The following is a 12,511-nucleotide window of genomic DNA, read 5'->3' as shown; positions in this document are numbered from 1 at the left end:
AAATGTGTTTTCTTTCCAATAAGACCTTGCCTGGCTTTATAATTAGTGTTTATAGTAAATACATTCAAAATTTATCCTTGGAATCCTCAAATATCTTGCCATTGTAGGATAATGTGAGCTTTAGGCTAATTTATTAAAGCCTCTTTTGGCTTCACAGTGATTGAATCTCTGCCCCAAGCCTTGGCCACTCATATACACACCTAGCTGCAGACCAGATCTTGACTGCAGGCTTCAAGGGGCCTGGTGACCGGCATGCATGCTCTCACTTCAAACTCAGCCCTTGTTGAATTCGTAAATTTACCTGTTAACTTCAACCCCAAACTAGAGAGCATCATATTGTAAAACTTGCTGTTTTATATTGACTACTAATATCTATTAATCAGAGTAAATTTTTAGAAACCTGAGTAAGAGCTTAATTGTTATATATAAACCAGTAGGACTTTATTCAACCCATAACTTCACCCCCTGCTGTTCTTTCTGGTCTTCGTTTGTCCTACTCCTCCTGTGTCTCTGGCTCACACTTTCTTCAGCCCATTGAGTGAACATTTTGGTTGTGGTTTTGCTTTTGCTCTCTAGTGATGGGGTCAGGCCAGGTCAAACTGATTCATAAACTGTCTCCTGAGGGATTCTGGGTGGGACAGAAATATGAAGAATTAAGTAGGGTGGAGAAAATGAGCAGAATGTTAACATTCCATACTCATCACACACGCACACACACCCACACACACACACACACAGAGAGAGAGAGAGAGAGAGGGACAGAGACAGAGACAGAGACAGAGACAGAGAGAGGAGTGTGGCTGAGCAGATCTTCTGATCATCAGGCATAGCTAGTAATTTCCGCTGCTTGTTGATCGTGGTCATGTGCCATTCATTGAACTGCATGCTTTAAATATACTACCTCACATAATCTACTTATGACCCTGTGGAGGATGTATGACTATCCCTATTTTCCAGCGAGGAAAACTGAGAATAATGGAGTTTACGTGATTTTTTTTAAAGTTAGAGATTTATTAAGCACCAAGGCTAGAGCTCTAACATCTCCTGATTCCAGAGCACCTGCTTTCAGCCACTCTGCCACATGTTCTTCCTGATGAGAATCTCCCAGTGCAGCCACTAAAGGCCTGCTGAAGCCACCGTGACTTCCAATTCTCCCTTTTCAGTCAGGGCAAGGAAAATGGTAATCAGCTCTTTTTCTTCCAGCCCACATCAAGGAATGTAATGTCAGGAGTATGGCCAATGCAGGATCCACCTGTGTGTACTCCAGGTCCTTAGGTATACCACACCTTTTTAGAGGTTCTGATAACACTTTAGTAGACTAGGGTCTTATCATTGCTGTGGCTTCCAGATAAGGGACCATGCAAATAACATTGCTTTCTCAAGGAGCAACAGTGACCTGCAGTGGTTACTTCCCAAGTGAGGGTGTGAGTGTGTGTATATACCTGTGAGCACTTTTGATCATGCCTGTCTGTGAGTCAGACTGATCAGGAACAGAAATATAACAATACCTGGAGGAATTCTTGTGCTAAAAACTTTGTGAAGATGACAAAAGGAGTTCTTACAAATGAGATCACCTGTCCCCTGAAGTTGAGTGTATACAGTGTATTGCTCTTTTCTGCCAGAATTTTGTTCCAGTGGACTTCCCTCAGGCTCTTCCCCTGCCCTGACCCTCCCCAACAATAGGTAGAAAAGAGAGGGAGGGAAGGAGAGGTAGAGGGAATATGCATATTTCCTCCATTTCTCCATTTACACTTTTGGCTAAGACTTTTTAAAATCTCTGGGTTCTCACCTGCACTGTTCCCTCTGCCTGGCATATCCTCCTCCGCTTCTCTACCTGGTGAACCCACTCAAAGTCTTCCTTTGCTGATATTCTTCATGCCTGCAGGCAGTGTTGGTGCCTCTCTCGGGTCAGTATTCCAACCCTATTATAATATTTATATTTGTTTTTACAACTGCAAGACCTAATATAATAAATAGGCATATCCTTGGTGCTCAATAAATATTTGTTGAATGGATGTGTAAATGGACAAGTAATTGAATGGTGAAAGAAAGAGGTTCCTATTAAATGTTGTTTTTAGTTTGGGGTATAACCTGGGCATATTTGGTAGAAAAACCTGTTGGCTGCATGGAGAATGGAAGAAACTCATGAAAAGAGATGAAGTGGGAGTTGTTGAACTTGAAGTGAGTGAGACTAGGAAAGGAGATGTAGATGATTAAGACATCAGCAATGGAAAATGGAGAAGGGGCCCCAAACTTGGGTTTAGGTGTTCAAACCTAGGGACCAGGCATGATTGTACCTGCCAATCTGGAGACATAAGAATTAGCAGAAGAAAGTCCAAAGATAAAAGTGAGGGGTGGGACATGAAAGTAAAATAGTCTACACACTTTTACGAGTTAGCAGGTGGCTCATTTTTTTCAGAGAGGCTCTGTTTTACATGTGAGGAGAGCTTTGTAAGGGGCTTTTTTTTTTTCTTTGTCAGAGAAGAAGGCCAAATCCAGTATGTCTTGTTGGATGGTCCTGCTGATACTATTTCTCATCTTGTAGAAAGGGCTAGAATAGGACATCAGGAGATCTGGTATTAGAGAGTGCATGATAACTATGATGGGCTGCAGACTTACCGTGTCTGAAGTCCACTTACTCCATATTTAGGAAATTGGTTTGGGAAACCAGGCCCGCAATTTGTTAGAGGAAAACTGGCATGGGCTTTGGAAGTGCTGATGGTTCTGTTTGGGGCTAAGTAGAGAACCGTGTCTTTTAAATTGGTCTAGATCACTATTTCTCAATCTTTAATATGCATAGGAATTATTTGGGGGTCTTTTAAAAATGCACATTCTTGTTGAGTCAGTCTGAAGTGGATCCTGAGATTTATTTCTAACAAGCTCCCTGGTGATTCTAATATTGCTACTTTAGGTACCACACTGTGTGTAGTAAGAGGTTTAACCGTATTCTGAGTGAAAAGGCTTTCTAACTTCAGTTCAAAAACTGACCATGTGTCAGACAAAACACAACAAATTAATGCTTTAGTTTTCTAATTCATATAATGGAAATCATGCAATTGCCTCTTTCCCTTACATCTTCTTTTTAGGGATATTCTAAATGATAGGATTTTGGGATCCTCAGCACAAACTCACTAAATGAGGAGAGGTAATTTATCTGTAGCTCCATTGGTGGAAACATGAGTGCTTCCATATTATAATATAGGCATAGGCATGAGACTCATCATAGTGCACATCTCTGCTGTGCCATCAACCAGTTAGATAACCCCAGGCAAGTTATTTTATGTTTCTAAATCCTACCTCATCTATAAAATCAACATCTATACATTCATTGAACCAATATTTATTGACAGCTATTATGTACCAGGCATTGTGCTGTGCACTGGGAATATCATAGCAAATAATGCTTTGCCCTCACCAAGCTCTTTTCCATGGTGGGAGCTGATGATAAGCAAGTAAAACCAATATACAAAATAATTCAGGGTATGCATCCTAAGAAAGAAAAAAAGATGCTTTGATTAAAAAAGAAAAAGTTAGAGGGGCAAAATAAGGATGCTCTGGGGTGGTAAGAATTATGCTTAGATAGGAAGAAAGAGAAGGAGCCAGTCAGGAGAAGATTAAAAAAAAGAAAAGCATCACGACTCGAGAGAATGGCATCAACTCTTGTGGCTGGAAAGGTCATGGGTTGTGCTTGGGATTCTAAGTCCAGTGTCGGTGAAGTGCATTAAGGAAGGTGAATGTGGCATTGAATAAGGTTGGAGAAATTGGGGCCAGAACACACAGGACCTTGTAGACTGAAGAAAGAACTTTGGATTTCATTTTTCCTCCTAACAGAAGCAATGGAAATGTTCTACACAGGGAAATTTATTTTTTTGAAAGTTCCCTCTGACTGTTGTTCGCTGACTGGCTGGGAAGGGATCCAGAGGAGAAGTGGAGTGTTCAGTTAGGAAGTGAGAGATGGTGGCTTGTGTTAATGTTTGTGGTAATGCTGAAGTGTAGAGACAATTTTCAGAAATACCTGGGAGATGGAGCAGGACTTGTTGACAGGTTAGAAGAAAGCAGATGGGGTGAGCAAAAAGGTAAGATTGAGAGGAAGAACAGAATCAGTGATGGCTTCTAAGTTCCAAGTTTGAGCAACAGGGCAGCTGATGGTATCATTTACTGAGCTGGGGATGGCTGAGGAGGCTAATATGTGGAGTGATGGAATCAAGAATCTAAACAATAATAGTCCCTATCACACAAAGTGTGTTTGAGGACAAAATAGTATAGATGTATATTTTTCTATACAATAGTTAGCACTTAAGTGCTCTACATGTTGTTGTTTTTCTGTTGTTGTTATTATTCTTGAGGGAGTCCCCACTGGAGACACGAGGTGCCCTTGATCGGCAAAGACATGATAATTCTCTGGGACTCAACAAATCATTCTTTTATTTTCTCCAATGGAAAATAAATGTTGCTCTTGAAAACCTTACAGTGGTGATAGAAGGATGGGGTAGACTATGTGTGCCTCAAGTGACATCAATCAAACTTTCAGCCAACTTTTGATTACAAGATCTTTATTTCTGGCAATGATGTAAGAAGCAGAAAGAGCACAGCTGGGTTTTCAGCACTAGGAGGATACCATAAGTTCTCGAAATTGGAAAAAGCACCTTCTAACTTGGAAATTGTGCTGATTTGTCTAGAGAAGTTAGAGGGAAAATAAATACAAACCTTCCCCCAACCCCAACTCCTCATGATACCATTTACAGAGTAAGGAAGAAATCACAGAGCAAGAACTCTCAACTAACAACCCTAGCCAAAAGGCTGGATGCTTAGCAAAGACCAAATGGAACAGTCACAGGGCTGTGAGGTGGATGATCTTCCTCTCTGGTTTCTACACCTTATTAGCATGAGAAGGTAGCGTGAATTTTAGTAGTTTGCCAACCTGGCTGCACATAAAAACTTCTGACAAGTTTAAAGATACGGAGTCCTGGGCCACTGTCAGGAGGTTTAATGCACTAAGCCTAGCAATCTAGATTTTTTAAAGTGGCTTCTACATAATTCTGATGGGATTGGTCTACACATGTAAGTTGGAAATCATTAATCTCATGATCAGAATGTTATATTATGAATTGAGAACTTTGAAATCTATGAATTGCTGTGTGCGGGTAAATCACTTCATGGTTACTAATGTGATTTCCTGTCTACAAATGAGATGTTTTGGCTGATAGACAGCGAGTAGAATGTTTTACATGGAGGGTGCTTGGCATGGGCTATCAGAGATGTTTTGGAATCTCTGTCCTGGTAAGGGCCTGTTTATCTAGTATCCAATGCTATCATTCTTTCAAATGCAATCTATTCACTTCATGACTTCAAGGAGTCATTTGGTTCCTGATGCATAAGCCATACACAAAGGATCATTGTGAATAAACCAGTTTTTTCATTCATGATTTTAAAGGTGTCAAAGGTCACTCCTCAACATCACCAAACTAGAAGCAATGCAGAGGCACTGGAAATCAGTCCATCCATTGCTGTGTCTCAGTCAGTTTGAGCTGCCGCAACAGAACACCATAGATGGGTGGCTTAAACAACATGCATTTGTTTCTCACAGGTCCGGAACTTGAGAAGTCCAAGGTGCTGGCAGATCCCCTATCTGGCGAGGGTACCTTCCTAGCTTGCAGATGATTGTCTTTTTTTTTTTTTTTTTTTTTTTTTTTGAGACAGAGTCTCACTCTGTCTACCAGGCTGGAGTGCAGTGGTGCGATCTCGGCTTACTGCAATCTCCGCCTCCCAGGTTCAAGCAATTCTTCTGCCTCAGCCTACCAAATAGCTGGGAGTGCAGGCGCTTGCCACCTCGCCTGGCTAATTTTTGTAATTTTAGTAGAGACGGGGTTTCACCATGTTGGCCAGGCTGACCTCGAACTCCTGACTTCGTGATCTGCCCACCTCGGCCTCCCAAAGTGCTGGGATTACAGGCATGAGCCACCGCACCCGGCCAGATGATTATCTTTTTTCTGTGTCCTCACATGGCAGAGCACAGAGAGGGCAAGCTGTTACATGTCTTCTCATGAGGGCATTGGGAAGGCTCCACCCTCGTGACTTAATTACCTTCCAAAGACCCTACCCCCTAAAATACCATCACATTGGGAGTTAACATTTCACCATATGAGTTTGCAAGGGCCACAAACATTTAGTCCATAGCGCTAAGTAACAAAAACATGAGCAGGATGGGTGGCAAGATTTAGGCTTCAGTCTTCTTCAAGGGCCCTGTGGGGAAACCAAATTTCTTGGGACTAGGAAGAATCCAGAACACTCTGAACTCCTGGCACAATCCAACCAGCTCATAGCACTGCAGTGCCAAATTTCATACCATGAAATCTCAAGGCTTGCACCATAAGCTGAGATCCACGACATGAACATCAGGCAAAATGAGACAGCCCTCACTATTGGGCCCCGAGATACTTAACCTATCAAATGCTTTGCTAGAAGACTGAGGGTGGAGACGTTGGTTGTCTGATATAGAGAGATGTGGAAGTCCTGGGAGGCCCATGGAGAGATGGCAGTGCAAAGCTGTCTTCTGTACAAAGGAGAAGAAACCATGAGGAAAAAGAATTGAGGCTCAGAGGGGCAAAGGAACTCCTGCAGAAAGAAAACAGAATTTCCTATGGAATTGGGACTCTGTCTGCCAACCTTTCCCTGCAGTGCCTCTTCTCCGGTCGGGGTCCGGTGTAGCTGTGCTATTCTCTTGCTGCAGTCTAGCCATCCTCCTCCCTGTGTTGATGGTGGTTTGTAGCGCAGGGCCTGTTGCATTGTCTGGGTGCCATGATGGAAGGCTACATTCTTCTTCCCCATCCAAGTTTGATCTGTCTACCCTCACCCCTGAGGTTATTAAACTGGCAAGGAAATATATGAAATCGGCATTCTTGAATGGCTCCTTAACTCTGGGCAAGGAAAGGGAAGACTATTTCCATGGTTGAAGTATTCCAACCAGTTCAGAGAAAAATACCACATGAAGTCAAAATATGATCGTCCTGGCCAAGCAAGGGTTTTCCTTTATAATCATGCTGACATGCAAGGTTTTTATAGCCATGCCTCTCCCCTGCTGTCAGTGGTATTGCCTGCTTTCTCCAGCTGGGGGATGTCAGTTCAGCAGAGGTAGGAGAAGGATTTCATCTGTGGGAGGTGGTAGAAAGAAGAGAGTCCCTGGGAGGATATAAACTCTGCAGTGTGAAGGAGGAGTAAAATATCCATTCTAGGAGAGGGACAGAAAGGAGCCTCGTTAGAGTAAAAAAGAGCTGCAAACCCTTAATTGAAAATAGATTTGGAGAGGCATTTTTAAATGTCATCTTTCTGGAGGGAAAGAAGCAATTTACTAAGCAGTACATTTCATTTGTATAAAGTTTAAAACCAGGCAAAACTCCTCTATGCTGATGAAAATCAGAAGTGTGTGGTGTTGCAGAATACTGTATGCTGTGAGGGTGGGGGGATTTTAACTGGGAAAGAATGCAAGGGGGAATTCTTAGGGTCTAGACATGTTCTGCATCTTGATCTGACTGGTGATTGGTTACCCAGCTGTATTCACAGGTAAAACTCCCTCAAGCCACACACTAAGATTTGCATATTTTTCTATGTGTAATTCATTACTCAATACAAAAATTTAAAGTTAAACTTCTTTTTTGCCCACTTATGGATGTGGCATTGGGACACAGGACTTCTGAGTGCTCAGCCGAGGATGAGGATGCGTTAGTAAAACTGTGGAGCATGCCAGAAACAGTTAGAGCCTGATGTGGCAGGAGGACCAGGGGCTTCGGCTGTGAGCAAACCTGGGTCTGCATCCTGCCTGCAGGGTTTGCTGTGTGTTTTGAGTGAGCTTTACTTTTCTCTCAGGTTCAGTTTTCTTAAGTGTGGATAATAACATTTACCTTTAAATGTTGTTTGATCCAAATAACATATGTTCTCACTTGTAAGTGGGAGGGGAGCATTGAGTATACATGGACACAAAGAAGGGAACACCAGACAGTGGGGCCCACCTGAAAGTGGAGGGGAAGAAGAGGGTGAAGATGGAAAAACTACCTACAGGGTACTATGCTTATTTCCTGGGTGATGAAATAATCTGTACACCAAACCACTGTGACACACAATTTACTCATGTAACAAACTTGCACATGTACTCCTGAACCTGAAAGTCGGAAAGAACTACGATGCAAAAAAATTCCAGTCATAAAAATCAGATTTTTTTTTTTGAGACACAGTCTCACTCTATCACCTGGGCTGGAGTGCAGTGGCAAGATCATAGTTCACTGCAGCCTCAACTTTCTAGGCTCAAGCCATCCTCCCACCTCAGCCTCCCCAGCAGCTGGGACTACAGGTGCGCGCCACTGTGCCTGGCTAATTTTTGTATTTTTTGCAGATATGAGGGTTTTGCCATGTTGCCCAGGCTAGTCTCAAACTCCTGACCTCAAGAAACCTGTCTGCTTCAGCTTCCCAAAGTGCTGGGATTATAGGAGAGAGCCACCATACCCTGCCAAAAATCAGATTTCTATTGCAAAATGTTCTTGGGAATAAAGATATGAATCTAAATAATTATTTAATAATAAAACACTCAACTTATTTCTAAGTATGTATTATTTACATGTGTTTAACTGTTAAAATATTTTATTATTAAAATTATTTGAAGTTGAATGAATTCTGTGATGTGAGATCTTTGACAAATTACTTAACATCGTTCAGTGTGTTTCTATGAAGTGGGGATTAAAAAGATGATTTCATAGGCTGGGCACATTGGCTCACGCCTCTAATCTCAACACTTTGGGAGGCTGAGGCGGGTGGATCACCTGATGTCGGGAGTTCAAGACCAGCCTGACCAACATGGAGAAAACCCATCTCTACTAAAAATACAGAACTAGCCAGGTGTGGTGGCACATGCCTGCGATCCCAGCTACTTGGGAGGCTGAGGCGGGAGAATCACTTGAACCCAGGAGGCAGAGGTTGCAGTGAGCTGAGATAGCGTCATTGCACTCCAGCCTGGGCAACAAGACTGAAACTCCATCTCATAAAAAAAAAAAAAAGAAAAAGAAAAAAAAAGATGATTTCATTAGTATTATAATGATTCAACTTGGTATCATCGAATGTGCCTTGCAATGTGCCTGACATGCTGTTAGTTTCAGTTCAATGATTCAATTCAGCAGATATTTATTTAATGCTGAATATAAACCAGATATTATTTTAGTTCTTGGGAATTAAAAACAAGACCACCACATAGCCTCTGGCTTCTGGAAGCTTTCAATCTAGTGGGAAAGACAGTCACATGTGCATTTATAAAACAATGTGATAAATGTTTTACTAGTGTAAGATTAGAGTACTGCAGAAGCCCACAGGAGGTATGGCACAATAGTCAGAAGATAATATGCAGGGGTTGGTGGGCATATTTAACCTTAAAAGGGGCATAATGAGACTAGAAAATGGTAATTTAAGGCTACTACATGTTTGGAAGAGTCAATGGCCAAAGGGTTATTTTTATTTTAGAATTACAAGCTTATCTGTAACCAGGAGTGTTTTGCATTAGAAGTGGATATGTTAAAACAGCAACATGGAAAGCACTTTCAAACTGCAGTGAGTCAAAAGGGGAATGGAATGGAATCCTCAGTAGCAAGGACCCTAATTCCATTGACTCTAGTCCACATCAAATGCTGTCACTCTGGTTGGGAACCATGTCTGGGCATGAGAAGGAGGACCAATTCTTCCAGGGCAGTATTGAGTCATGTCTACTTTGAGAAGCTGGTGAAAGGTATGCACTCTTTCCAAGGAAAAATAAACTTGTAAACAAATGAAACAGTCATCTCGGAAGTTATTGTCCTTCTGAAAGTTAGGTTCAGAATCTCTGTTTTAAAAGAAAACTCATATTGCTGCACTTTCTCCCCTCTCTGAAGAACCAATAAATAGTAGCAACTTCATCAATTATATTGCCGTATCAACACTGTTGATCCTCAAATCACTTCCGATCAGTTCTCTGAATATGCGATAACCTTTTCTGTACCCCATCCTACCTGACATTTCATTGTACTTAGTTGTGAGTCTTTTCCAAGATGAAGATCTCAGAGAAAACCCAACTACAATTTAGATGCTGCACTATTTATCAAACCCTCTTAAGAGTAGTAGATGAAATATTTCTATATAACATTTACTACTACTTCAAATAATAAATGAACATTACTATTTTTAGTTCCATGATTTAGAAATTAGCCTCGGACAGTGGGACATATGGCTCACAAAAACCATCTGTCCCTGCCTATTTGCTAATTCTTATCCCATATTGCTGAGGATCGAGTCTTCTTTCATGACCTCCTTGAGAGATTCTGATGAGCTCTTTTGTTTTATGTTTTATCAGCAAGTTCCTGAAGATACAATGCCTGGAAGGTGGAATCTGGGAGCAAGGCAGCTGCATTCCTGTGGTGTGTGAGCCACCCCCTCCTGTGTTTGAAGGCATGTATGAATGTACCAATGGCTTCAACCTGGACAGCCAGTGTGTACTCAACTGTAACCAGGAAAGTGAAAAGGTAAGGAACATTTTTTGAACTTATTTTGGATCAGGCTGTGCTCTAATCTTGATGCCCAATCCAAGAAATTTGAGAAATGAAATTTCTAAAGAATTCCAACAGGCAGAGACTTGGGATTCTAATCGAGAGTGTTGGTATTATGCAATAGAAAATTCAGAAAATACCACATATTTGAAATGTTCTCTCCTGAGTTCAGAACTTCCTCTGAGGTAAGAAGAAGAATCCAATGGGTGCAGTACCAGGTATATCCCCAAAAAAATGCTAGGATCCTGATTTAGCAATGTGATCCCCTCTCATGGATGGCCATTGACATAAGTTGACTACAAATACTAGTATTATTATTTTTCTAGAACAGAGTCCTGAACAGAAACACAAATTCCTTGGCAAAGCTGGAAGTGCTGTTTGACTATTCCCCTCCCTAGGATTTTGGCACAAAAGGTCTCAAATGAAAAACACAGTCTTATCTTGGTTGTGTGACTAAAAGCAATTTTATTTTAGAATCTTTTCAAGCCTCACACACATACATGAGACAGGAAGTCAAGCAGACTTCCTAGGCAAAGGTCAATGTCCTTGTCTGCTCCCTGGCACCTGTTATCTTAGTTTTCGGTACTCCAAGGTAAGCACCATGGAACAGATGTGAAAAGAATATGACAGAAAATGAGACCCCTGAGAAATCAAGCACATCCATTTGCACTGATGGGTTAAGGAACCATCGAGTTGACCAGATGAAGGGAGGGCTACCTACATTTCTAAAATCTTACATTTTGGAGTTTTGAGAGTTAGTGCTACTCTCTGTGTTCTAGATAAAGTATAATTTGTGGAGCCAAGAGTTTTACAAACCAGCACACATGTGGAGAAAGGGAATAGAATTTTGGTGAGACCAAAAGCAACTATGATGTGTCCATTCAAGCAGAAAGGCAAAAACACACCTTTAGGAAATATTATGAATTGGTTTCACGGATGAAGCTCATCTTGAAAAAATCTGACATTTGCCACAAGCAGCATTTGTGTGATAGTAGGGATGAATCAGTGCAAAACAACACCATCTGGGAAACAATTCCGAAAATAGCTCTGAATTCATGAGCTTTGGTTGATAGCTGATTGTATTCCTATATATAAAGGAAAATACATTGTTAATACATTTCATTAATGGAAAAAAATTGTCATCATGATTCCTCTGCCTGGAAAAAGCAAAGAATTTTTTTGGCTTTTTTTTTTTTTTTTTGACCAGTAACAATATGTTGTTTCAATAGTGTCTTTTGGTCCAGGTTCTAGAACTGGAGAATACTACCACTTAATCAGACCACTTTTTTTCAACTCTCAATAAAGTTAAAAAAACGATAATTAAGATGTTTACTTTTGATATTCTAGCTTCCCATCCTCTGCACTAAAGAGGGACTGTGGACCCAGGAGTTTAAGTTGTGTGAGAATCTGCAAGGAGAATGCCCACCACCCCCATCAGAGCTGAATTCCGTGGAGTACAAATGTGAACAAGGATATGGGATTGGTAAGGATAGGAGTGAATCTTAAAGTCAATTTCCATGTCATTCTTTTATTGAGCACAGCTGAAATTTTTAAAATTTTATTTATTTATTTATTTTGAGATGGAGTCTTGTTCTGTCGCCCAGGCTGGAATGCAGTGGCGCAATCTCAGCTCACTGCAACCTCCGCTTCCTGGGTTCAAGCAATTCTCCTGCCTCAGCCTCCCAAGTAACTGGGACTACACGCGCCTGCCACCACGCCTGACTAATTTTTGTGTTTTTAGTAGAGATGGGACTTCACCATGTTGGCCAGGCTGGTCTCAAACTCCTGACCTCAAGTGATCCGCCCACCTCAGCCTCCCAAAGTTCTGGGATTACAGGCATGAGCCACTGAACCCAGGCTGCCCAGCTGAATCTCGAAGCAGAGACACTGTTCTCCCTGAAGAGTGGATTGAAATTGCAAGTTGACTCTTAGCTGCTTTAGTAAAAATGAGATTT

At 41.4% G+C, this 12,511-nt stretch overlaps 1 protein-coding gene across 5 annotated transcripts in view; it reads left to right on the top strand.

Moving 5' to 3' along the window:
- The window catches only part of PAPPA2 (pappalysin 2), a 271,490-nt gene that overhangs the window by 201,579 nt on the left and 57,400 nt on the right, over positions 1-12,511 (top strand). For all 5 annotated transcript variants that reach the window (XM_021933974.2, XM_021933973.2, XM_021933976.2 and 2 more), the window contains 2 exons: positions 10,364-10,532; positions 11,904-12,039. In XM_021933974.2, the coding sequence (XP_021789666.1) occupies positions 10,364-10,532; positions 11,904-12,039 (305 nt within the window). The remainder of the gene's footprint in view (positions 1-10,363; positions 10,533-11,903; positions 12,040-12,511) is intronic.

This window comes from Papio anubis, chromosome 1, assembly GCF_008728515.1.
Source record: "Papio anubis isolate 15944 chromosome 1, Panubis1.0, whole genome shotgun sequence".
NCBI lineage: Eukaryota > Metazoa > Chordata > Mammalia > Primates > Cercopithecidae > Papio > Papio anubis.
The sequence above is the reverse complement of the archived record's forward strand: the minus strand, read 5'-3'. Positions and strand labels throughout refer to the sequence as shown.